Raw genomic sequence first — 24,881 nt, 5'->3', positions numbered from 1 at the left:
GAGACCACTCAGTGATAGGTCAGAGGCAAACGTGGGCTCAGGGCCTCATACCCCAAGGCCCCAAAACTCACCTGCTCCATGCCCAGGGGTCCCCACATATCACCCATGTTCATAGATGGGACATGATGTGGGACGCATGGTACCTCCCACACTCAATCGGCGGCCTTCCCAGATCCCCAGCCATGGGTGGGCAATGGCATGGAGACGTGGCCTGGGGGCCATAAGCCAGATGGGGCTGCACACGAGCTTGGTTTGGTCTGTTTTTTCAATTTGATGCTAGTCTTTCAAAATCTGCAGATTTCTCACGCTCTCCCAGTCCTGCATCTTACTAGATGGGGAGACACATGTACAGTGCTCGGCAGCACTCCGCGGGCTCAGGGGCACCCCACTCCTGCCTCTCCCGACACTCCTAGGCCCGAGCACTCGTCCTTGTCACGTGCTGGGGACAGAAGCACGTGGAGGACTCTGGAGCCAGACCACAGGGCTCCATCCTGCCTCCTCTACTCACACAGCCTCGGCTGCTCGCTTCACTTGTCTGAGCCTCAGTTTCCCCATCTGCAGAGACGGGGCGGTGCCCCCTCAGTGGGTGGGGCTTGGGGTTAAACAACTGCGTGTATGGAGAACACCCAGAAGAGCAGTTGGTGGCAGTCGGGGTTCCATAAATGTGGGCTGCTGTCATCGTCCTCACCTTCATCACCACCGTCATCACTACCATGCCCTCACCATCACCACCTTCAACGTCAAGGTCATCACTGCCATCATCACTGTTGTCACAATCGTCACCTTCATCCCCTTCGTTATCACGTCATTTCGTCATCACCATTGTCACCTTCACTATCACCGTCATCTCCTCCTCCCCTTGTGTCACCTGACCAGCCTTTGGTGGCATCTGAGCCCCCACAGGGCCTGGGCACTGATACCTCTCCCCCGACAGAGGTCTGAGCTTGGCCCCCACCCCAGGCCTCTTCCAGGAACCTGGCAGCTGGCGTGAGGCGGAGGCTGCTCATCGCCTCCCCGACTGGGAGAATCAGCACCATCGTTCAGCAGCCACAGAAATGGCCTCATTCCCCCCGTGTGAATGTTCATTACGGCTTCACAGCAGAGCTCAGAGGAAGGCCGCCTATCTCCCATTTCTCAAACAAAGGCATGAAAAATTCATGGGCTGGGAGACTTGGCCGCTGGGCCCGATGCTCGTCAAATGGCCCAGAGATGCCCACGGTGGGTGGGCAGGGCACGACAGGGCAGGGGGGAGTCCCTCCTGCCGCCTGTGGGCCTGTGCTATGCAATGGACTGGACGGGCCGAGAGGCAGTCCCAGGGAATGGATTGGGCCCTGCCCTGCAGGAAGGCACTGAAACCACCCAGCTCTGCCTCTGCCTCTCCCCAGCATCCCACTCAGATGAATCTGCCTCATTCCAGGGGTCAGAGAGGGTTGAGGGGTGGCACCCAGCCAGACTGCTCCTTACCAGCCTAGACTCGGTCCCAATGGGCACTGTCGCCTGCAAAGGCCCGAGCAGCTGGGAACCAGGAATGGCAGCAGGACCCTGGGCCGTGTGTGTGTGTGGAATGTGACGGAACACTCTGCTCAGCCCACCTGAGCGTGGGGACCGGAAAGTCTGGAGGTCGGTGCTGACGCTGACCCTGGGCCGACCCAAGTGTCTGAGGTGTGCCCATGAGTTCCCATGAGTTTCCATGGGCCTGAGGACACCTGGGAATGCCGGGCGTGCACGTCCTCACTGTGAGCATCATTCGCTGGGGATGGGCGTGTCCTCATGGCTCACGTGTGCTGTGTGCACGCACGAGCCCACTGGCCTGCCGTGCGCATGCTGAGGCATGCTGAGGCCTCTCCCCCGTGAGCACCTTGCCCAGGGGGTGCTCTACCCTGGGTGGCCTGCCAGGTGTCCCAGTGTGTGCGTGGCACCTGTGCACTCAGGTAACCTGCCACAGGGCCTCGTGTCCCCATGCAGGCATACTGACCACACCCTCATGTAGCCCCATCGTGCGTCTTAGCACACTCTGCTCCTAGGAGCTGCCCTGGAAGGAGGGGGGGGTGAGCCTGCCGGAGCCCCCCTACTACGTCCACAAGGGCGCGAGCTGTTGCCTTCCTCTCTGCTGAGCCTCCATCGGGAGGCTGGGGCCCAGGAGCAGCCTGGGAGTCATCAAAAGGCCGTTTTCATCCAGGATTTGGGCTCTGCCAGGTGGCTTCCCTGGGACTACAAGGGTGGCAGGAGTGGGGGAGGAAAAGGGGAACCCCCCTGCCATCACACTGGCAAGGGACTCCATGGGCGTGGGGTGATGCTGCCTGTTCACGTGGGTGGCTTCTGCATGCTTCACTCAGCCCCACCTGCTGATGAATGGGGAAACTGAGGCAGAGCAGTTGGGAGCCCACCCAGGACTTAATGCAGCCCGTGTGGTCAGGCCCGATGCCAGCAACCCCCTCATGGTGGCTGAGACTGGACGAACGCCCCAGTGCTGGGCCCCAAACAGCCCACTGCCACCTTGGCCAGGGAGTCAGTCACGCATGATTAATTATTCACGAACTGGACGTGGGATCCTGAAAACCCCGTTCTTATTTACCCAGCTAATTCACTTTTTATGAGTGTTTAGGCTTCAAAGCAAAAACAAAGCACTAACTACCCAATTAATGAGCAATTAAGTTACTGCAGCTGATAGCCCGCGCACAGGCGGCCTGGGTGAGGGGACCCACTTAGCAGAGACGCACAGCTCCATCAGCCGTCACAGGCGGGGCAGCCAAAGTCCTCCCTGGCCAGTCGCCTGCCTGACCCCATGACCCTTCATGACGCTGCCTCCCACCACGGGTGGTGCAGCCCCGTCCTTCTGGGGAGCCCTCCCCGAGCCCCCACTGCCCCCCACCCCACCCTGCTCTGTGACCATTTGTCCCACCTAGCTCCTGATAGCACAGCAGCAGCCGCGCCACTGCTCCTGGACAAACCTGACGTCTCCTGTCCCCACAGGCCACCAGGGCCCCAGCTGACCTTGCCTCCCCCAGGGCGATACGATTGTACTTACACAAGCACACGCACACACTAACACACACGCCCTACTCCCTTCGCCTGTTCCCACCTGCCCCTCCCTGTGTGGCCCCCAGGAGAGGGGATTTCTGGGTTTTCTTCAGTTCTCTGGCCTGGGAACCTGGCCTGCAGTGACTGCTCAACAAATGCTTGGGGACGGCCAAGAATGGCCACCTTAGGGCCCCGTGTTGGGGGGTCCCTGGCACCTCTTCCCACCCATCCCAGCCCCATCTGAGCTGCAGGGGGACAGGCAGGGACCCTCTGCTCCCATCTCAGGGGTCTTACCAGGACCTCAGTCCGTTTCTTCCTCCACATCCGAGGCTGGCGTGTCAGACATCACACCCGCTCTCCCTTTTTCTCATTAGTGGCTCTCCCCACATAGCCCTTGCTGGGCTGGAATAATTAATGAGCCTGTGTCACAGAGTGAATGAAAGATGGCCCCCGGCCCGCCACACGCACTGACCTTTTGCAGAGTCGACTGTATTCATATATTCTCATGTTGTCAGACTCAAAGCGCTAACTGCCTTATGAATTATTTATCGACACCAAAAGTCTTAACCAGAATGGTGTTAACATCAATTCCTAACCGTGTGTCCCAGCCTGTCCCACATAATTGAATCTCGGCGTCCGACAGGCACGAGGCTGGCGCCCACCCCACTCGCCAGCCTGCTCCGCCCTCCAGCTGTGGTTCCTGGCACACGTGACCATGGCCTGGAGGGGTCCCCACAGGCTTGCCCAGAGCCTCCGTGCCCAGCCTCCAGGGAGACGACCATGGCCTGGGCACCTGACTGGACCACAGTGCTTTGGTTCATGCTGCCTGGAGGTACAAGGGGAGCAGAGGTGGGGGCAGGGGCTGAATTGCCCTGGGCTGAGCTGAGAGGCCGGGGGCCCCATGTGGCTGAACAAAGTGTGGTCAGGGTCCAGGCGGGAAGGCAGACCCACCTGGGACCACAAGTGACAGGTGAACGCTGGTAACTGGCCACCCAGGGAGTATGCTGGCTGTCCCATGTCGTGGGGACCCTACGGAGGAGGCTGGGTGGGCCCAGCACAGGTGAGGGGCGGTGGCAGCCCCAGGAGCCCTCCCAGAGTCCACACCATGTGTGGTCCCCGCCAAGAGGACTCTGCAGAGGACCTTGCTGTCCAAAGCAAGACAGGTCCACGGAGAAGAAGGGGTCCTGGCCCTCAGAAACTATCACAATGGACACTCCTGCTCTAAGCAGCTGAGTTGGGGTGACTCGCTATGCAGCCTGAGTGACCAGTGCAGGACTGTGGAGCAGGGTGGGGGCCACATCGCGTGGGCACCTGCTGGGGCACCCTCCCACCGCGGGCCGGGGTGGGGCCCTCCCTGTGGACCTGGGACAGCCTATGGCTGTGCTGACCGGGGAACAAAGGCTGGAGGAAGGGGCCTGTGCAGAGGCCGCGGGCTCGGACATGCCAGAGCTCTCGGTGGGCAGGAGCACAGGAGGGCATCTAGGGTGGCTTCTCTTGGCAGTCCCTGGAAATCGACGGGGGGACACGAATGGGCAGCCCACCCAAACGCCTGACCCCCACTGCGTAGGCCAGCGGCTCCGTGACACGGGTGGGCTGGGGCGCGTGCCTGGGCCTTCGCTGCCGTGCACTGACACTTTTTGTGGGCCTGCTCCCAGTCTGAAGTAAAAGGTGGCTGGGAAATGCCAACGGACGTGAAGATTTCTCATGAACGGATGCTCTCCTGCCACTGAACCCAGTCCTTGCTTGGCCGACACACATCAGCCCACAGCCTGGACAACCACCGCCCAGGGCTCCAGGCCTAGCGGAAGCAGGGCGCCCCTCGCTGACAGTGCCCAAGCCCCCCAGGGCGGCCTGCTCGGAGGGCGCCCCTAGGCGGATGTGTTTGGGCTGCTGGGATAAACCTTGCCCGGGGCCCCTTGCTTCTTCTCCTAGGTCGCCTGACGTACTTACCTCCCAGCTGGCATGCACCCTCAGCCTCACGTCCCCTCTGGCTCGTCCCGGATGTCACCCTGACTGCAGGGCATAGGCACCCCACAGCGGTCAGTGCTCTCTGGGAGCGCCTGCTACTGACAGACCTGTCTTTACCCACCGTCTCCCCAGGGAAATGAACTTAGACCTGCTCTACTGTGTCCCCAGTGGCACCCTCCCTGCTGGAACCGGCATCCTTCCCCCGGACACCCAGCACCCCCTCTACCTAGTTTGCCATTCTCCGTCCAGGCACCATGCAGGTCACCTGTCTGTCATCTGTTCTGCCCTTCTCTACCTCGGGGTGCACAGCGAGTCACTAACCACGCCCCTTCAGGAAGAACCTACTGCCCAGCTGCCAGGGGGCTGCCCGCAGCACCAGCCCTCAGAAGGCGCAGGGCAGAGGCCCAGGCCACACCCACTGACCCGAGACAGCAATGGAGGGAGGTCCAGTCATATGGGGCCCTGCGGCCTGTCCCCCCACATCGATCTCCACATCAGGGCCTGTCTTCGGGGCAGTACAACTGTGGACATTTCGAAGGGCCTCGTTCAAAATACCTCACAACCAGCCCGAGGCGGCTGATGCCGACACCCACGGAGCCCAAGCTATGCAGGAGAGGCGCTGGACAACAGGAGCAGGGGCACACAGGGAGGACAGCAATGTCCTACCAGCTGGACAAGGGAGGGCCATGGCTGCACCCAGGGATCCTGAGAGGTGGGCCTGGTGAAGGATGGACGGATGAAGACAGATGGACGGGGGCTGTACAGTATTCCTTTGGGAGGAGGGAACCCAACAGGGGCTGGGCTGCGGGACGGGCAAGGACAGCATGCTCCATGCACACCCCCCCATGCTCTGTGCTCCCCCCCACTGTGCTCCATGCACACCCCACCATGCTCTGTGCACACCCCACCGCCACTAAGGGCTGTCCTGTGCTTGGAGGTCAGGAGGAGAACGCAGCTCCCGAATCCAGGGAGAGGCTGGCGGGTTTTTATTGCTTTTGTACAAATTATGGCCGTTCGGAAGTGGTCTGAGGAGCGAGGTAATGAATGTCATAAACCTGCCTCGTAAAGATGAGTCTGCACCGCAGGGCCGTGACGGGGGGCAAGTTGGCAAGGCCCACACCAGTGGTGCAGGCAAAGGGCTGCCGGGCCTGCGGCCTGGGCTGCTCCTGGGGTGGGCAGGACACCTCCCCGGCAGCTGGTGCCAGCCGGTCAGAGAGTGAAGCACGTCCACCCCTTCACACACAGCACCCCTTCATCCACGGGCTGTGCCCTGAGTCTCAGGAGAGGCCAGTCAGGTCTGGGAAGGGGTCCGCCCAGTAGCTGGTCTGCTTCTCAGGGCTCACAAAGTGCTGACACCACGCCCCTCAAATCTGGGCGGGTCTTGCAACAACCCCGACTTGAAGCCATGTCAGGCCCTGCGGCCGAGGCCACACTACCTACTCTTCCTCCTGGCACTTGCTCTCAGGACCCTGGAACCCACCACCACACTGCGAGGAAGCCCAAGCAGCCCACTGGGGACCCACATGTGGAGAGGCCGCCAGGGAACTGAGGTCCCAACCACAAGCTGGTGTCCCAGCCCTGCTCTGCTGGGCACCCCGAGCTGGCTGTTCCTCACCTGCCCCCACCTCGCTGACCCCCACACCTGGCGTGGACGTTCCCACCTGAGGGCCTGACCTCACACCTGCTGACCCCACACCTGGCGTGGATCCTCCCACCTGAGGACCTGAGCACTGGTGGCTCCGTGTCATCAGCGTGGCTCGAAGGCCGTGCCTGCCCCCTCCCACCTTTTCTCACTGTACTTATTTGCTTCATTAGGACCGTGAGCCCTGTGAGCAGGGATGTGGGCCTTGGTCCCTTCCCAGCGTGGTGCCAGGTGCAGGGCAGTCACTCAGTGAGTGCCTGCTGGGGGAGGCAATGAGGGGTGCAGCTTTCTTTCACACCTTGACCTCTAGGCTGAGAGCCATACCCGAACCCAGGGGAGGAGAGGAGGTTTGTGAGCTGAGCTGAGCAGACCAGCGGTGGGGGGCTGGCGGGGCACAGTGGCTGCTATGGGCTGTGAGGTGGGGGTGTCCAGGCTGAGGCAGCTGGGATGTGTGGGGGGGCAAGGTGGAAGGAAAGCCATGCTTCTTCCTGATGGTGGCAAGGGGTCTGAGAGGAAGGTCCTGGGGAGGAGAGGACCTCGGGACACCGGAGCGTGTCCAGAGCAGGTCTTGCCTGCCCACTCAGGTCTCAGCTGGGAACATGGCCCCCAGCAAGGATCACCTCCCACATGCAGGTGCCTTGGTGCCCTCACATGGAGGCTGTGGGGTCATGGCTGGTCCTGTGCCCACCTTGGAGTGTGGCTATGGGGGCGGGAGCAGCTAAGGGACCAGCTGAGAGCAGCCCGGGTCATCACAGGTCAGTCCCGGGAGAGTTGCTCAGATGTCATCATACCACCACATCAGGGCTGCTGCTCTGCCTTCACTCCACCCCCGTCCCCCACTGCCTCTGTGGTCTCGGCCCCTTTCCAGAACACTCCGAGGCCAGGTGGGGGTGGCCTCCCGGCTGGCAAGCAGCTAGATCCTCATTTGTCTTTAATAAGGGAAACCCCCAAGCCCCCTGCGTCAGCGGGAGATGGATTGTCATGTCCTTGGTTGCAAGCAGCCAAATTAAGAAAATTACTTCCTAACTGATTTCACGGTGCTAACGAACGCCTGATGGTGAGCTGGGGGGGCTGCACGGAGCATCTGGGACAGAGGCCGGAGAGCACGGGAGTCAGGGGATTTCCTGGGGATCAATCTCAGCAAATTAAGGCCCTTTTAAGTGCCATCTGTAAACCAGGTGAGACGGCATGTGCCCCTTTCCACCTAGTGTGGGGAAGCTGTGGGGAGAGGTGAGGACAGAGCCACCATGCTGGGCCTGGGTCCCACCCACAGACAGGACAGGTGCCCTCCACCTGGGCACACGTGCACAGCCACACGCGATGCCACGTGGCCACAGGTCTCACACACAAACAACATGGCACACCTGCAGAATCTGTCGCACAGAGATACACGCATGCCATGCCAGACACTAACATCCAGATACACACATGTGGAATGCACGCACCCACTCACATACATGCACATTTGCTACACCCACAGACACATATGGGCATGAGGCCTGACCCAGAGAGAAACATGTAACACCCCTAGGTGCAGGCTTGCCAGGGCCACAGGGAGACATACATACGACAGACACTCAACACACGTTCCCCTCGCAGTCAGCCAGCCACACGCGGCTGCACACGGGGCAGGCAGGCAGGCATGCATACACAGGGCACACTCGCGTGTCTAAGTCTCCATGGTGACATCCTGATCTGGAAGCAGGATGGCGACCACCCTCCGCCCGCCCATCTGGCCCCTGCCCACCACCCTGTGGGAACCGGGGTGCATGGAGATCACAATCCTCTCCAGTCTTCGACTGGGACACCTGCCTGCCCTCAGCCCTCAGGGAGGACAGCCTCCATCTGGCCTCTGGTGCTGAGAGGACCGGATTCCTGCCTTCAACCCCGCACCAACTGGACAAGAGGGCCACCAGGCCAGGCTGACCACCTGTACCTGCAGTGCCCACCAGCATCCATCAGGGACCAGCGGACACGCCTGCTCACGCTAGGGCACAATGCACTCGTCGGCAAATCCAGGGCTGTCTGCACACATCACTGGGGAACCCCCATGGCCCAAGCAGCAGGTGGGGCCACTTCCCTGCCACCATCTGTCACTCCTGAGCAGTGGGGGGTTCAGCTGCAAACAGCTGGCACATTAATTACAGGTTCTTCTCCAGGAAACATCAAAGCTGCGTTTCAGGAAAAGACCATAAATGCCACATAGCGATTTGGAAGCAGAGGGGCCACTAGTGGCTCTGGGAAGGAGGCTCGGGGCAGGGAGACCCCAGCTGTCCTGGGGCCTCAGACATGGCAGGAGGCTCCAAACGGGGCGTGCCTGGGCCCGGACCCTCCAGGACCCAGCAGGCCCCTCACCCTGCCCCCAAGTGGGCACTCAGCCCCCCACTCCCAGCCACTGTCCCAGATCTCCCCGACCCCGGCCCACACCGCCAGCTGCTTCCCACCAGCGTCTGCCTGCACTGCTCCCACTGGAGCCCGCTCCGGCCCCACCCCCGCCAGTCAGCGCCACTCAGCCCACATGGTCAGTTCGAGGAGTGGTCAGTGTGTCGGAAGTGCCCAGGCCCGTGGGAAGGAGGAGCAACAAGGCCACTGACCATGAACGCAAGGACGGACAAATACTGCAGGCTGCCGAGGAGGCGGCATCCTCCCCAGGAGACACCGTACAGAGGTGGACAGCCCCCAGGCCAAAGGCTGGAAGATGCTGCTGAGCTGCCGGGCAGCTGGGGTGGGGCTGGGCCACCCGGGGGATGAAAGGGTTAATCACACACCCTATAAAAAGCCTCAGTGATTTAGAGCCAGGCCACCAGACCATCAGGCCCGCCAGGCCCGGGAACCCTGGAACTCGCAATAAATCAGGGGCTTCAGGATGAGGCGGGCGGAGCAGGCCCCCGCCCTCCAAGAGCCCACATGGCAGTAAATCTGCAGAAATGGCTTTTATGGAGCTCTGGGTTTTATGGTGTCATTAACGTTCCTCCTGATACTTAAGGGGAAATGAAATAAAGTCTTGAGGAGGGGGCAGAGCAGATCCCCAGGGACGGGGCTGGGGGCAGGGAGGGTGGCCCCACACAGCCAGATGGGAGCTGGGGGCCAGGCCTCCCGCCTGTGTCCAGCCTGAGTGCCAGGCCTCTCTGGCTGGCTGAGACCAGCACTGTGGGGGGGGGGGTCAGGGTGCTGGGGCGTGGCTGTTCCATGCCCAGGACCCCCGGGTCCTGGCACCGCCCGACAGGACCCCACTCCTAGCAGGCAAAGGCATAGGGCCTGGCGTGAGGCCCCAGCCTGCTGCTGTCAGCCAGGACCACCCTGTGGGCTCCAGCCCCAGGAGCAAAGCCCAGGACGGTGGGGGAGGGGACAGGACGAGCAGGGGCTGGACAGCAGGAGAGAACGGGAGACTTACGGAGTAGCCTCTGCCTGAGACGGCCTGCGCCGAGCTCTGTGGGAAGAAGAGAATAGTCAGTGCCTGGGCTCTCAGCCGCTGACAGCCACCCGTCCCCTGAGGACCACCCTAGGCACAGATAGGCCACAGACAACTCCCGGGGCCTCAGCTGGACCTTCGGGCTGGGGGTCAGGACTGAAGCCACAGAGGACACAGTTGGGCGTCAGAGCCCCAGACAGGATGGCTGTGCCCAAGGACCCACACGCAGACCTTACCCCCAACTCAGAGAGGCAGGTCAAACACGTGCTCAGGGATGCACTCAGGTCTCAGCCAGCGCCTGGCCCCCCAGAGGGTCCGGCGCTCCGCACGTGGTTCTGCCCACACGTGCCCACGGGATGGAGGGCGGCCAACCGGCCTGGGTGCTGGGCCTGGCAGATCCCTGTCTGCACCCAGGCTGGCCCAATCCTTGCCACTCACCATCCTCCCAGGGTCCCAGGGACGGGGTGGGGCAGAGGGAACCTCGGGGAAAGGCTTTCAGGAGATGCTGGACAAGTAACCTCGGGGGCAGGGTGAGCTGTGGCCTGGAGGTCCTGGGGAGTCCCAGACGGTGCCCAACAAGCCTGATGGACCTCCCTTGGGCTCAGATGGGCATTTTAGATCCGAGGGAAGGAAGCAATCAGTTAGGAGGTGAGTCTCAGTCTCACCCGTGCCTCATGGGGAGGGGTGCTTCCCAAGACCCCCACAGGGCTGGCGGTGGTTCACCAGGGCTGACCTTCAAGGCACAGGCTGGAGGGATGGGGTGCAGGAGAGGACCCAGAGACAGAGGACGACAGACAGGACATGGTGACCGGAGGACTCAGTTATGGAGGGCGGGCCTACCTGAGGGGTGTGGGACCCACAAACCAGGGTCCAGAGCACGCTGGCCGTGGAAACTGAGGGCCAGATGCAAAGATTCTTCCAGAGGGTGGGTGACCACAGGGGGCTTGGGGCCACTCCCACTGCAGCCGGGGCCACTCCCTTCTGCACAGGGCAACCCCTGGCCAGCCTTGGCTGGGACTAAGGGACCCCTTCCCTCCCCAGGCAGACCCTTGCCGGGTCCCCAGTCAGCTCTTGGGGGTCCCTGCCCGGCAGAGCTCCCCCTGGCGGGGTCCCCACCCCAAGCTTGCGCCCTTCACACCCGACCCACGTTGCCCTCAGAACCCTCTGTGTTCATACCGCCAGCAATTAGAGGGCTTCAAACTAGGGCGCCCGCGGCCCCAGACAATTACCAGCCTATTTTCCCGTCTTAAGGCAGCAGGATGGAGCCGGGCAATTAGGCCTCCTCCTCCCGGCCCCCCGCCCGCCGCTCCCCCAGGCCCCCATTTAAATGATAATGAGGACAACTCACTCAGTCCCCACCGGCAGCCACTTCTGCAGCTGGGGGTCAGGAAACAAAGGCGTGTTCCGAGCCGCCTCCTCCAGGGGGACCCTTCTGCCTGGGTCCCCTCCCTGATGTCCCCTCCCCCTGGGGTCCCTCTCCCCACTCCTAGCCCTTGCTGCGCCTGCCCCGTACCTCTCCTCTGGGTCCTGAAACACCCTGTGGTGAAGGCCACCTATTCCCCCCATCGCTGGCCAAATTCCAGGTCATCCTCACACGGGGTGCGAGCCCCTCCCGCCTCCAAGGACCTGAGCTCAGGGACCTGTCTTCTGGGACACGACAGTGTGTCCACAGACTCCGGGACCTGGGCATCCAGACTGAGCCCAGTACACACCCCACCACCGGCACCGCCCACCTGAGTTGACACGCGGGTCCACGGGGTGGGTGGGAGTGCTTCCAGCACGTTCCCTGCAGTCCCAGGCCCCGAAGGAACGGCAGGGGGCTCTGCTCCCAGCCAGCCCTGCCTCCCGGTCCACACCCCAGCCCCCAAGAGTGTCCAGCCTGCGCTGCCCCCAGCTGGACAGAGGCCCTCAGCCCCAGCACAGCCACCGAGACGGGCTCCTGTCAGAGCCTAACCTTCTATCCCCATCTAAATGGGGTCCTGATCAGTGAACAATTGTGTTTAATGAGAGCCCATGCTAACTGCTAACACAAAGCCCTACCTGGACTGGGCCCCTGAGCGAGCGGCTGTCAGTGTCTGTGGCAGGTGGGGGGGGGGGGTTGGCGAGAGCACCAGGGGGACTCACGTCACTGAGCTGGTCCCGGGAGCTGCTCCGCCGGGAGCTGGTGGCTTCGCGGAAGCTGTCGTCCTCACTGTTGCGGTCGCCCCCTCTGGACACTGCGACCTTCATCTGGGGACAGGGAGAGACGGGCTCAGCAAGCACAGACCTAACCTCTTTGTACCACTGGCCACTGTGGGGCAGGAGGGGGCACAGCCAGGGTCAGGCCCCTAGCCCCACCCGACCAGGGCTGAACCGGGGAGAGTTAGGAGGTGGAGCGCTGCCGAGCCATTCACAGCCCTGACAGGGGACACCCAGGATAGCGAGCTCCCCGGCTCCAGGACAGGAAACTGCTGCTAGCTCTGTCCTTTCCTCCAGCCACGGGGTGACTTTATGGGCTCCCCAGTGGGCCAACGCCCCATCTGCTACACTGACCTGGTAGACAGTCACTGGGCCACCAGGCCAGGCCAGTGGCAATGCCTCTCCCCTCCCTGCAGGCGCAATCCCAGGCTTCCTTCAGTCCTTCCCCCAGTCCCAGGGCTGGCGGGCATTCAGGACTTCCAGGGCTACAGGGCTGGGCATGGACTGCCACCACGCTGTGTGATCTAGGGCCATCACTCAACCTCTCTGTGCCTCATTCCTGTCATCTGCAGTCCCCCACAGGGCCAGCGTTTCTTAGGCCTGGCTGTGTTGCAGCCAGCTGGCCGCACAAAAGCCCCATTACACACTCTGTGCCCACCTCACAGAGGAGGAAATGAGACCATGGAGGTTAAGTGACAATGCGGGACCCAAAGTCCTACTCATAGTTTTCTTTTTACTTGGAAATAACTTCTCACCTTACAAAGATGCAGGGAAGTGATAGCATCACAACCCCTGACCCTGACCCTCCCACACCCAGGGCGTCACCACCCCTGAACCACGCTGGCCTCCTGGCCTTCCCTGCAGGACCCACTGGACTCCCCGTTCACAGCTTTCCGACCAGTGCCGTCTGGGCACACAGACGCCCACCTCTTCCTATCAGCCTGAGGTCGGAAAAACCAGCACACCGCCTGGCACCCAGCGACCCCTTTCCACGTGCTGCCAATGTCCCTGCAGGCCAGCATGGGGACACTGCAGGGGTGGTGGCCCGCCCTCCTCTCCATCCTCCAGGCCTTCCAGCCCAGCGCCCAGCTTCTCAGAGGCTGCCCCCACCCATGTCCAGCCATTGTATTGTAAGCGCCCTACAGCCCCAGAGACCCTGACTGGGTTGGCAAGGTACGCTGGCCATGCTCCAGAATACTGGATCCTGAGTCCCCGGGACACCCCTCACGGCTTGAGCCCATCCTGCAGACCCCACATCATGCTCAGCCAGAAGTCCCTCAGCCCCTGCTCCTCAGGGTCACTCCAGACCATGAAATGAGGGTGCAGCCCCCAAAAGTCACAGGGCCCTGTGTTGTGTGGCCAGCGGAGCATAAATGACAAGACAGTACCAGCAACCACCATGGCCCAGGGCCCTGGCTGCAAGGGCACAGGCAAGAGCAAGGCCTCTCAGGCAGCCCCCGTCTGGGCATACTAGGATAGCTGGTCACCTAATTTCTGTCTCAGGCCAGGGCCCCAAACAGCCCCAGCGGGGGTCTGGCTGTCCTGTGGCTCTGCCCGCTTCCTAGCTGCTCAGAAATGCTGCTGGCCAGAGATGCCAGGGGCCCAGGTGAGCCACGCCTGTTTCCAGCTGGAGCTGAGAACAAGACCAGAGTCCCTGGACCTTCAAGTCCACGTCCATGGCCAGAGGCTGCCCTGATTGCCCTGGAAGGGAGCCCATGTGCTTGTTCACAAACCCAACCATCTTTCTACCATCCATCCATCCATCATCCATTCCCCATCCATCCATCCACCCATTCACCCACCCATCCACCCATCCATCCATCCATCCACCATCCATCCATCCATCCACCATCCATCCATCCATCCATCCAATCACAGCTCATCCACCCCCCACCCCCCCAATGCTTACTACATGCCTATGAGCTGGCTCTGTTCTGGGCAGTAAACAAAACAGACAAGTACCCACTCCCCTAAAGCCTACAGAAACGAGGCCACCATACAGTGAACAGGCAGCGCTGGAGCTAAGGAGGGACCGTGGCAGAGAAGAGGGGCAGGTTCGCCAGAAAAGGCCTCACTGAGACGGTGACACTTCTGGAAAGTAAAGCGGTCATTCAGGAGGCTATGGGGATGGCTCCAGGGCATGGCGGGCTTGCGGGGGACAGAGCACCTGCGCGTTCTGTGGTAGAAACACATCACGGCAGGCTTCAGCCACCAGGTGTACCAACCTGCTTGCAATGTTCCTGAACACACAGCCATCTGCTCTTGCAAGGTGGCACACCACAAGAATGTACCCTCAACTGGCGGGCCAGGACTCCGCCTTCAGACTGGTGGATATGTGGAAACAGGGCATTGCCTGACCTGGCAGGGTCAGCTCACGGTCCTCAGAGGGTGGAGAGAAGACACTTTCCTTAGACGTGCATGGTGAGGGTACTGCCGTCAGACCAGTGGGTGTAGGGACGCCACCTCAGGTGGGGGACCCCAGGAGCACCTCCGTTTTCCACTGGGATTCAGATGGGTGCAGGGGGGGGGTGACAGGTGAGGCCACCGTCCTAAGAGACTCAGGGCCAGGTGCTGGGGGACAGGGACAGCCCTGTCATGCCCCCAGAATTGTATCAGAGTAGACCTGGGGAAGGGGTGTGTATGTCACCAGAGCAGAGTGGGGCCTCTGGGTCCGTGTTGTGTCACCTCCATCACTTTCTGGCTGAGCTATGCCGGCTGAACCACTCGGCCTGCTCTATGACTGCCCCCATCTGCCCAAAGGATGAAGGACGACTCAAGCCACCAGCATCTACCTCCAGCACAGCCCCCCAGTTGTCCCCACGGCTGCCCAGTTCACCTCCGGCATGAGTTTTAAAAAACATAAATCACCTCATGTCACTGTACTGCTCAAAACTCACCAGTGGTCCCTCTGCAGGAGTGACAGCCACGCCCTGAGCCATCACACACACATGGGCACACTCTCCCTTCCCTGAGATGCTGGCCAGGAGATTAGAAAGGCCTCCCTGGGCCTCTAACCTAAAGGAGCCCTCCTGCTGTCACCTCAAGCCCTGCCCCCCGCCCCCATTTCGAGCCTGTTTGGAAGTTAAGCTCTGTGTAGGAAGGGACTAGCACGTGTTCTATTCACGGTTGCATCCCTGAGCCAGTCGGGGGCAAGCAGGGTAGGTGCCTGCCACACACCCCCAGGGGGCATCCCCTGCCTGCAGCAGCACTGCAGTGAGTCCCCGGCCATGAGGGGGCCACATGCAGCTCATACGAGGGCCATGTCCAGGACTGGGGCCAGCAGCCCCTGGCCCAGCCTGCTGATCATCACAGCCGCAGGCCCGGCACAGGTGTCAAAGCCACAGAACACCCGAGCACCGTGCCCGGAGGCCCTGCCAGGATGCCTGCCAGGATGACCAGGCGGGCACGACCCAGAAGGCAGGACACAGCATCTGTGAGTGATGAAGCAGTGATCACAGTAACAGCAGGAAACATGAACACACAGGTACCACGTGTACCAACTGATCTTTTGGTGTCAACAGCCTAAGACGTACACTGTATTAGTGACAATGCCCTGTCACACAGATGAGGGAACTGACGCCTCAGGCCACCAGGCAGACAAGGCCGTGCTAGGTTAAGAATGGACCTGGGGGCCAGAGTCCATGCCCCTCAGTGTGGGACGGCCCCTCGGGGCCAGGGGAGTAGGGGATGCACATAGGCCACACGGTGAGGACAGCACCCATGGCACAGCGGGGGGACTTCAGAGGTACCCTGGGGAGTCCTATCACCCACCCCAGCTACAACCCAGACATGAGGAAGGGGTTGGGGAGGGACATTCACATTAATAGGAAGGAGCCAGACTTTTACATGGCACCCAGTACCCAGCACCTGACACCCAGCACCAAATACCCGGCACCCGGTACCCAGCACCTGATGCCTGGCACCTAGTACCCAGTACCCAGCACCTGGCACCCAGTACCCAGCACCCAGCACTCAGTAGCCGGCACCTGGCACTGAGCACCTGGTACCCAGTGCTCAGCACCCAACACCCAGCACCTGGCACCCAGCATCCAGTACCCGGCACCAAGCACCCAGCACCTGACAGCTAGCATCCAGCACCCAGCACCCAGCATGGTTCTAAGACTTCACTTAAATTAACTCACTGAGGACAAAACAGGTGCTGAGAGCTGCGTCACCTGCCCATGGCCACACAGCTAGTAAGTGGCTCCCCACCAGACGCTCATCTGCCAGAGGCCAGGTGGGAACCTTCTGGAAGGACTTTACCAGCCCAGTCTGGCAACTGTCTTGTAAGTGACTAGAAAACCCCAAACTGGCAAACAAAATGGCATGGCATACAGATGTGGCGAGAGGCCTAGCCCTCGGCCAGGCTCTGGGCCCAAGGACTGGGGCTGCACAAGGGAAATGGGCGATCACCACCCAGTGGAGGGTGCGCTGGAGAGAGGAGCTCAGGGCCTGCCAGTGGCGACTGGTGGAGCCAAGCCACAAGGCAGGTCAGCCAGACCAAGGCAGGGTGGGGGAAGGGAGAGGTCAGGCCCCAGAGGACCTTGGGGGCTTGTCCAGGACTCAGGTCTTTACCCTGAGGGTGGAGGGAACCTTCCAGAACAATTGGGCTCCTTAGAGGAGCCTCACTGCCAACAGGTGGGCACATGGGCAGAGAGACAAGAGGCTGGGAGGCTAGTAGTTTGCACCTCCACGCTTCCCAGGGCAGGGTCAAGGGCAGGTTTTGGAACCGAGCCGCCTGGGTTTGAGTCCTGGCTCAGACACTTATCCTTTGTGTCTCGGGTGAATTATTGAGCTTGTTTTTGCTTCAGTACCGTCATCTGAGAAACGGGAATATCACAGTACAATGCCTCCTGGGTGTGGTGTCACCACTGCAGACCGCGCCTGGACCGTGGCAGGTGGGCAGACCATAAAGTCAATGTCCTGACAGACACAGGCTCTTCAAACGCCATCACATCAGTCCGGGCTGAGAAGGGCCCAAGCCTAAGACGCACACGCCTCTGTAACACTTGATATAAAAAGAGTAAACTATCTCACTGATGTTTTCATTGATCACATGCCGAAATGACACTATTTTGAACCTATGGAGTTAAAACATAGTATTAAGATTAATTTTATCTTTTCTTTTCACTAATGTGGCCACTGGAACATTTACAGTTGGGTGTGGCTCCCATCAGTCCAGACAAGCAGCACTTTGCTAAGTCAGAATCTCAACCGCCTTTTAACAAGGTCCCCAAGAGCCCTCCAGGGGCTTGGGCAGCACTTCAGTCCCCAGCCCCCACCCCCAGCCCTGGGACAGACTTCTTGCCAAGTCCCCCCGGGCAAGGGCAGGACCCACACAACACCTTCCTTACAGCTGCTCCAGCTTCGGTAAGCTGCTAGGGTGTCTCGCGGCCACTGCAGCCTGTCTAGGGGAGGACGGGACACCTCTCCTAACACACTAAGTGACTGAATCACGTTCTGTCTGCTGCAACAGGCTCCACTGGCTGGAGTGATGTGCTCCGGTCAGGATGTGTGCTTGATGCCTGACGACACCAAGGCTCACGAGAAGCTCTTCAGCGAGTGGGGGGGCCACCCAGGGACTCGTCCTCCCCAGGATGTTCCTTAAAACGAAGGGCAGGACTTGTCAGGAGTGACTGGGCACTCACCGGAAGCTGGGCCCACCTGACCCCCTCCATGCTCAGAATAGGCACATGTGCTCGCAGGAAAAAGGCTCCCCTCCCCGGGAATCCTGCCAGCCCGCACTGGGTGCCCAGGTGGATCCTGGATGTGGCCTGGCCCCTTTCAGGGCCTGGGAGCCTATCAGCCTGTCGGGTCACCCGGCTCCTGCCCCTCCCACCCCGCCCAGGAGCCCAAGGGCTCCCCTTAGTGAACACTGCACTGCAGTCTCAGAGTCACCTTTAGGGGTTCCAACACGGACACCCCTCCTCCACCCCGACAACAAACGACAGCCACCACTAGCATCTCCTCGCTCGTGCTTGTCAAGGGAGCAGCACCAGGGCTCTAGCCCCCTCCCTCAGGTCCCGTGTGCAGATGGGGAGGCGGGTCAGGGGCCTGTGCAGGGAGGTCAGCAGGCTGCAGGGCAGAGAGGACACCCAGCAAAGCACGGGCCCAGGCTCCAGTCTCCATTCAAAGGGTTCCTGGGGCAGTACAGGGCCTCCCCCACACCCCAGGATACCCCCCCAAACTGACTCCATCCCCACTTTCCATACAAATGGGCAGGCTATGCTCCACACCCCTGGCCTTGGAGCCCAACTAGCTGCCAGGACCCAAGTCTCTGTCACCAGGGCCACACAGCTGTGTCCTTTGGCCAGCAATGTGGCTCAGAAAATCAGATTAGGTAACATTTCAAAATTGCCAAATCCACAGAAAAACCCATTCCAGCTGCTCTCAGAAACATCACAGGTCTGCCACACAGGACCTGCCTTCACGGCTGTCAGTGGCTACCCAGGACACGTCGGGAACATGGGACATGCAGTCAGTCTCCCAGAGCAAGTGGGCACCTCCCCACACAGACCACACCCCCTCAGGGTCCCAGCACTTTGAACCTGAGGCAGAGGCAGCCATGGCCACGGGGGGAGGGGGGGGTTCACACATGGTTTTCGGGTCCCCTGAATTCAGATGGAGCCCGAGCCCCTTCCCCAACCAGTGATCACACAGGGGACAGCAGGGGCCCAGGGCCCGTCTACTCCTGCCTCACCGGCAGGGTTCACTCACAGCAGGCCCGTTCCGGATGGGGAAGAAATGGGGCGGCCCAGGCCGCAGCAGGGGGTCCCCATAGGCCTCTATACCCCCCCTTAGCGGCACTCAAGTGCCTTGGCCAACACTCCTAGGGCAATACTCACACTGCCCCACAGGTAGGGAGGGTTTGGGTGACACACACACACACACACACACACACACACACACACACACAAACACACGCACGGCGTAAATGCTTGCCATCCTCAGCATATGACCACAGGGCACAGTGGGAACACAAGGGTCAGCATCTAGCGAGAGCCCCTTCCAGGGCAGGGGCTCCGAGGGACAGGACAGAAGCTGATCCGAGGGGGCTCCAGCGTGGCTTAGAGGGTGACTGGTGAGAGGGGGACCCCCAAATCCACACCACACAGCGCGGTGAGCTGTGCCCAGGCCACATGGCCCCACGCCAGCTGCTTGGGCGGTAATGAACAAGAGGCAAGTCCAGGGGTGCAGAAAATCACTTGTCGGAATAAATCACTTCATGTACAACACACTCGTCTGTTAAATCACAAACACCGATGCTGTTATAAAAATAATGGCACGGCACTTTTTATTTTCTTTAATCAGAAAAACAGGCCCCACATTTCAGGGAGGACAGACACCTGTGGGCCCTGGTGCGGGGCAACCCCACACCCGGCTGGTCAGGACCCCCGAGAGCCAGTGGAAGCCAGGGTCCTCTGAGCAAGCAGGGAGGGGAAGGCCTGGGCCTGGAGATCGGGGTACCTCCACAAGCAGGGTCAGCACTGGGGGTGCTGTCACAGCCAGGTGAGCCTGGCTGCACAAAGCGCTGAGCAGGAGCCAGCCAGGGCGCCCCCGGAGTCTGGAGTCAGAGCTGAGCCCCCATCTCGCGTCCAGCACCCCAGCAGCATGTGGTGGGCCTGCCCTAGCCATGTGCTGGGGCAAGGGAGGGTGGTGGCAGGGAGACCCTATAGTGTTGAGTCTGTCCCACGAGGACGTGAGGGGAGAGCAAGGCGGAGGGAGGGCAGGCTGAGAACGCCCGGGCCCTGTGGGCTCCCGGTGAAGGGCTGGGGCGGCGGGAACCTCAGACCCACGTCAGTGTTCGGTCCCTGGGGTGGGGCCGAGTCCTGGGGGCGCCCCTCCCTGCCACCAGCAGCTTCTACTGGACCCGTCAGCCCTGAGCGCCCCTTGCCCGTCCACAGTCATAGGACCCTGGAGGTGGACACACATCACCCTCTGCCGGAGGGAACAGAGGGTGGGGGCAGCGCGTCTGCATTCTGCCTGGGGTTGGGACGGGCCCAAGGAAGCAAGGCCTGAGGTCGACACCCCCAAGCCACACACACGTGCGCACATATCAGCATGTATGTGCAGGCACACTTGCACACGTGGGGTGGGTGTGCACGGAGACGCCGACGTTCATGGACCAGAGGTCCCTAGAGGCACAGACATGACGGCCCTGTGGCCGGTGCCCTGGCCGTAGCCGCGCTCCCTCTCCCAGGGCTGTGCACATCACAGAGCAGTGGGCGTGGCGGGAGGCGGAAGACGCCGGGGGTCCTCTCCTCTCCTCCTGGCGCAGGCAGACCTTAGGCTGGTGGCTGCTCTGCAGGGCTCCTGCCTCTGCTGAGCCTCAGTTCCCACCGCCAACAGCCCAGTGGGTCTGGAGACCTCCAACCAGTCTGGCTGCAGAGTGAGGCGGCCCTGGCCCTGGCCCTGCCCACACAGCCACAGCTGGGCTGGCCTGGAAAACGGCATCAGGCTCCTGGGCTCACGTATGGGGCCTGGCGGGCCACCACAGGGGTGGAGGATCGAGTCCGTCGTGACCTCTGGGACCAGCATGGACGGCCCAAGGCTAGGAGTGAGAACTGGGGCTGGTGGGCCCGAACCGCGCCCAGCAGGGACCGGCGAGGCTGGCTCAAGGGCCCCAGAAGAGGCCGGCGGGGCGGGGCTGGCCTTCCCAGAAGCGATGGGCGCTCCGGGATGGGGAGCAACGGCTGAGGTTTGCAGGGCGGGCTTGGGCCCAGTAGCGACCGTAGGGGCTGGCAGGGCTGTTTTGGGCCCATGAGTGGCCGCTTTCGACGGCAGGTCGGTTCTGGGCCCAGGAGTGGCCGCTTTGGTGGGTGAGGCTGTTCTGGGCCCAGGAGTGGCTGCTTCTGTTGGTGCGGCTGTCTGGGGCCCCGCAGTGAAGGTTTGGGGGGGCCGGGCTGCTCTGGAGCTTCAGCTAATTGCTGGGGCTGACTGGGGCCCAGCAGTGACCGCCGGGGGTGACATGGCTGACCCAGGAGGGACCTTCGGGGCTGGTACGGGGCTAGGCGCGCCCGCCGGGAACAGCAGCACTGGCCTGAGAGGAAGCTGGTAGGCCGGCGGCGTGGACACAGCACAGCGAGTGATTGCGGGGGCTGGCACCGCTGGCACTGGGCCAGCAGGGACCGAAGGGGCCGGCACCGCTGTCCTGAGGAGGCCCTGCTGGGCTGGCTGTGGAGACACGGGGCCACCCACGACCGAGCGGGCCAGCAGCAGTGCCAGAGGGCCAGGAGGGACCGCAGGGGCCGGCAGAGGTGGCATGGGGCCAGGAGGGACCGCAGGGGCCGGCAGAGGTGGCATGGGGCCAGGAGGGACCGCTGGGGCCGGCAGGGCTGCCTGGGGCCTAGGAGCGCCCAACGTGGCTGGCAGGGCTGAGCGAGGAGTGACCGCTGGGGCCGGCATTGCTGATCTGGGACAGGAAGCAGCCGCTGGGGCCGGCAGGGCTGACCTGGGCCCAGAAGGGACCGCCTGGGCTGGCAGGGCTGTCTTGGGCCCAGAAGTGACCGCTGGGGCCAGCTGCGCTGACCTGGGAGTGGCTGCTGGGGCTGGCAGGGCTGCCCGGGGTCCGGGAGCGCCCGACTGGGCTGGCAGCGCTGACACGGGGCTGGGAGTGACCCCTGGGGCTGGCTGGGCTGGAGCTGCTGCTGGTGCTGGGCCGGGCCGTTCTGGTCCCAGTGGTTGGCTGGGAGCGGCCCCCCTTCTGGGGAGCACACCTGCATGGAAGAAAGAGCATGTGTCCACCTGGGCAAGTGTGCCTGCAGACCCCCCCATCCAGCCCGGGCCCCTGACACATGCTGCCCCCTCACCAGCAGCCCGATCCCCAAGTGAGTTGAAAGTGGAGTGTGAAACACCAAGAAGAACCCCTCTCTGAAAGGAGGCGCAAACCAGTGAGTCCCCAGGAGGAAAGCAGCGCAGTGCCGAGCCACACCGAGGACAGAGCCCTGAACTCTGGGAGAAAACCCAGCCAGCAACCCTGCCCGTCCCAGCAGGGCCCTAGGTGACAGCAAGGGCGGCCCCTCCCACGAGGGCCGGCTCCCAGCAGCTGTGAGCCCGGGGCGGGCGGGGCTGCCCCTCACACGGAGACCACCAACCAGTCAGCCCGCCCACACACACACTGAGCTTCCCGCACTGTAGCGGGTGCGGCACCAGCCACGAGCCTGGTCCCCACGCATTACAGACACAGTGGACACCCGGGTCGGCGGAGCCTGACAGACGCAACGGGGAAACGGGGCCGGCCTATCAGTGGGTGCACCGCGGGGCCTGCCCGGCATGCCCACCCCCACTCCACTCCTGGGTGCCCCGCGGGCTCCATCCTCCCTCTGCTGTGACCCACCCGGGCAGACCTCTGCCCCGCTCAGGATCTGGGCTCCCAGGGGCGTCTACCTGAGGCCCCAGTCCACATGTGCCCCGTACCCCATGCCTGGCAACCATGGAGCTCGTTGCCAGGCAGGCCCAGGTGCCGTGGGTGGTGTGCTGGTGTGGCCCCAAGGGCACCGGGACAAGGGGGCACAGAGCCCCAGGTTCCGAGTGGGGTGGGGCCCAGCACTCACCTGCTTGGCGGGCTGCAGCGGGACCTTCTTTCCCCGGTCGCACGGGGGCTCCAGGGCCTGCTCGGGGCTGCCCACCTCCAGGGGCCGCCCGTTCTCACTCGGCTCTGCAGATGGGCAGTTTTCTGACTCGCGGGGCTTCTTGATGAGGCGACGCTCCCATCTCTCCTTCCGTTCATGCGGCTTCAGGGCCATGTCTCTCTGTGGGTGAGGTAGAACAAAGCCAGTTAATTGGCAATGACACACGGTTCCACATGCTATCCCACCAGGGACACGATGCGAGTCCACGCCATTCTGAGAGTGGGGCACTGGGCATGTGACAGCCCCACCTGGAGGTGCTCGCCTGAGTGGGCTGTCAGGCTGGGACTCACACAGGAAGGCGTCTCCCATGCTGGGGGAGCCACATGTGAGGGGGAGGGTAGGAGAGGGACGGACGGAGGCAGATGGGTCAGAGAGTGTGGGTGGGCCCGTCAGGACATGGTAGGGGAGAGTGACCGTGGAACAAAAGCTGGATGGGGGGCTGGCTTTCCCAAGGGGCCCCAGCCTGATCCTTGGCCCAGCGTGGGGCCCCGCCCAAGCTCAGGGGGAAGCAGGTGGGAGACTGACAGCTGTGCGGCCCTGATGAGGCCCGGTCCTTCCTGGGGTGCCCCTCGGGCTCCTGGGCTGAGGGCCATCACTGCAATAGCTGGCCATAGGCAGAGATGGCTCAGCTCCTGACCACTGTGGGTTTATCACCCAGCTCCACGCAGCCTGGCATCCTGACACTATGGCCGCCTGTCAAGGGAAAGGCCGCCATGTCAGCGGTGAGTGCAGACCTGCTCCCAGAACAGAAACCTGCGCCTGTCTCACTCACAGCTGCACCCGGTGCCCGGAGCAGGCCTGGCACAGCAGGTGTTTAATCAGCTCATGTGCACCAGTGCCGACAACGTGCGTGGGCTCACGCACTGCCATGCACAGCTCCTGTCATGCAGAGGTAGGCAGTGCTGGACACACCTGCCTGCAGCCCCCACAATGTGCCCAGAGCCCAGGAGGGCCTGCTGTCTATCAGTAGGAAGCAGGTGAGGGGTCCCCCTGCCCCTTCCTTGAGTCCAGGGGGAACACGAGCTCCACTGGGCTGTTGAAGAGGGGACCTGATAAGGGAGATGCAACACATCTACCCACAGCTGAGCTGGTGCCACGCAACCCAAGTGACACCCTCACCCCCCCACAGAAGTGTCCCCAGGAGACACCCTCACACCCACAGAAGTGTCCCCGGGTGATGCCCTCACCACCACAGGCAGTGCTTCCTGAGGGCCTGAGGAATTCAACCCATGCAGTCACCGACTAGGGCCTCTCCCAAAGCTGGCTTCTGCTCCCGGGTGGACGCCTGGCTAAGGCCTCAGAAGCCTCAGCACACCTGGTGGCAGGAAGCACCAATGTCCCATGTTGTGGTCCCCTGGCTTGGAAATGGGACAGAAACTCACTGCTACCACCAGCAGCCACCTCAAGAAGTTGCCCCACACCCCTCCTGCTTTCAGAGGGGCCCACAAGTCTTAGAATTAGTGGGGGGCACTGACAAGGCTGGCCAGGCTACAGCTACCCTTCCAGGCATGGGACCCCCATGCCTGCCCCCCACATGGACTGGAAGCAACCACGTGCTATTGTAGGGTGACAGCCCCGCCCCGACAGCTGCACATGGGGTTAGCCTCCTCCCCTCCAAAAGTGGAACACTCTGCACTCCCAGGATTTCCCCAGCAGCCCAAGGCGGGGAGCAAACCCTTGGTCACCAAGACCCGGGGCTCACGGTGGGATTCGGGGAGGGACACCCCTCCACAAGCTCTCACAAGGGCTCTAGCACTCCTTGACCTCTGACCCCACACTGAGGGCTGTGTGTGCACCCCACCCCCTCCCCAGCGCCCAGAGGGGCAACAGCAAGGGGGAGAGGAGGGTGCACCGGCCAGACTGGGGGCTCCCAGTGGTCAGCAGCGCCGTGAGGGCATGGGCGGCCTGACCTGCACACCGGCTGCGCAGAGTCTGGGATTCCAGCCCCAAATGATTCCACTCAGCCCACCCCATGTGGCTCTGCCCAGAGCGCCCCGGGCTTCTGGGCAGTGGGTGGACCCCACTTCTG

The 24,881-nt window shown here is 62.2% G+C and overlaps 1 protein-coding gene across 1 annotated transcript in view; it reads right to left on the bottom strand.

Annotated features, from left to right (window-relative positions):
* The window catches only part of FBRSL1 (fibrosin like 1), a 64,840-nt gene that overhangs the window by 27,996 nt on the left and 11,963 nt on the right, over positions 1–24,881 (bottom strand). Inside the window, 3 exon segments of the mRNA XM_074321654.1 lie at positions 10,026–10,061; positions 12,168–12,272; positions 22,775–22,972. Of these exon segments, the coding sequence (XP_074177755.1) occupies positions 10,026–10,061; positions 12,168–12,272; positions 22,775–22,972 (339 nt within the window).

The sequence above is a fragment of the Rhinolophus sinicus genome, linkage group LG16 (genome assembly GCF_036562045.2).
Source record: "Rhinolophus sinicus isolate RSC01 linkage group LG16, ASM3656204v1, whole genome shotgun sequence".
Lineage (NCBI taxonomy): Eukaryota > Metazoa > Chordata > Mammalia > Chiroptera > Rhinolophidae > Rhinolophus > Rhinolophus sinicus.
Note: the sequence above shows the minus strand (reverse complement) of the source record. Positions and strands in the feature narration are given on the sequence as shown.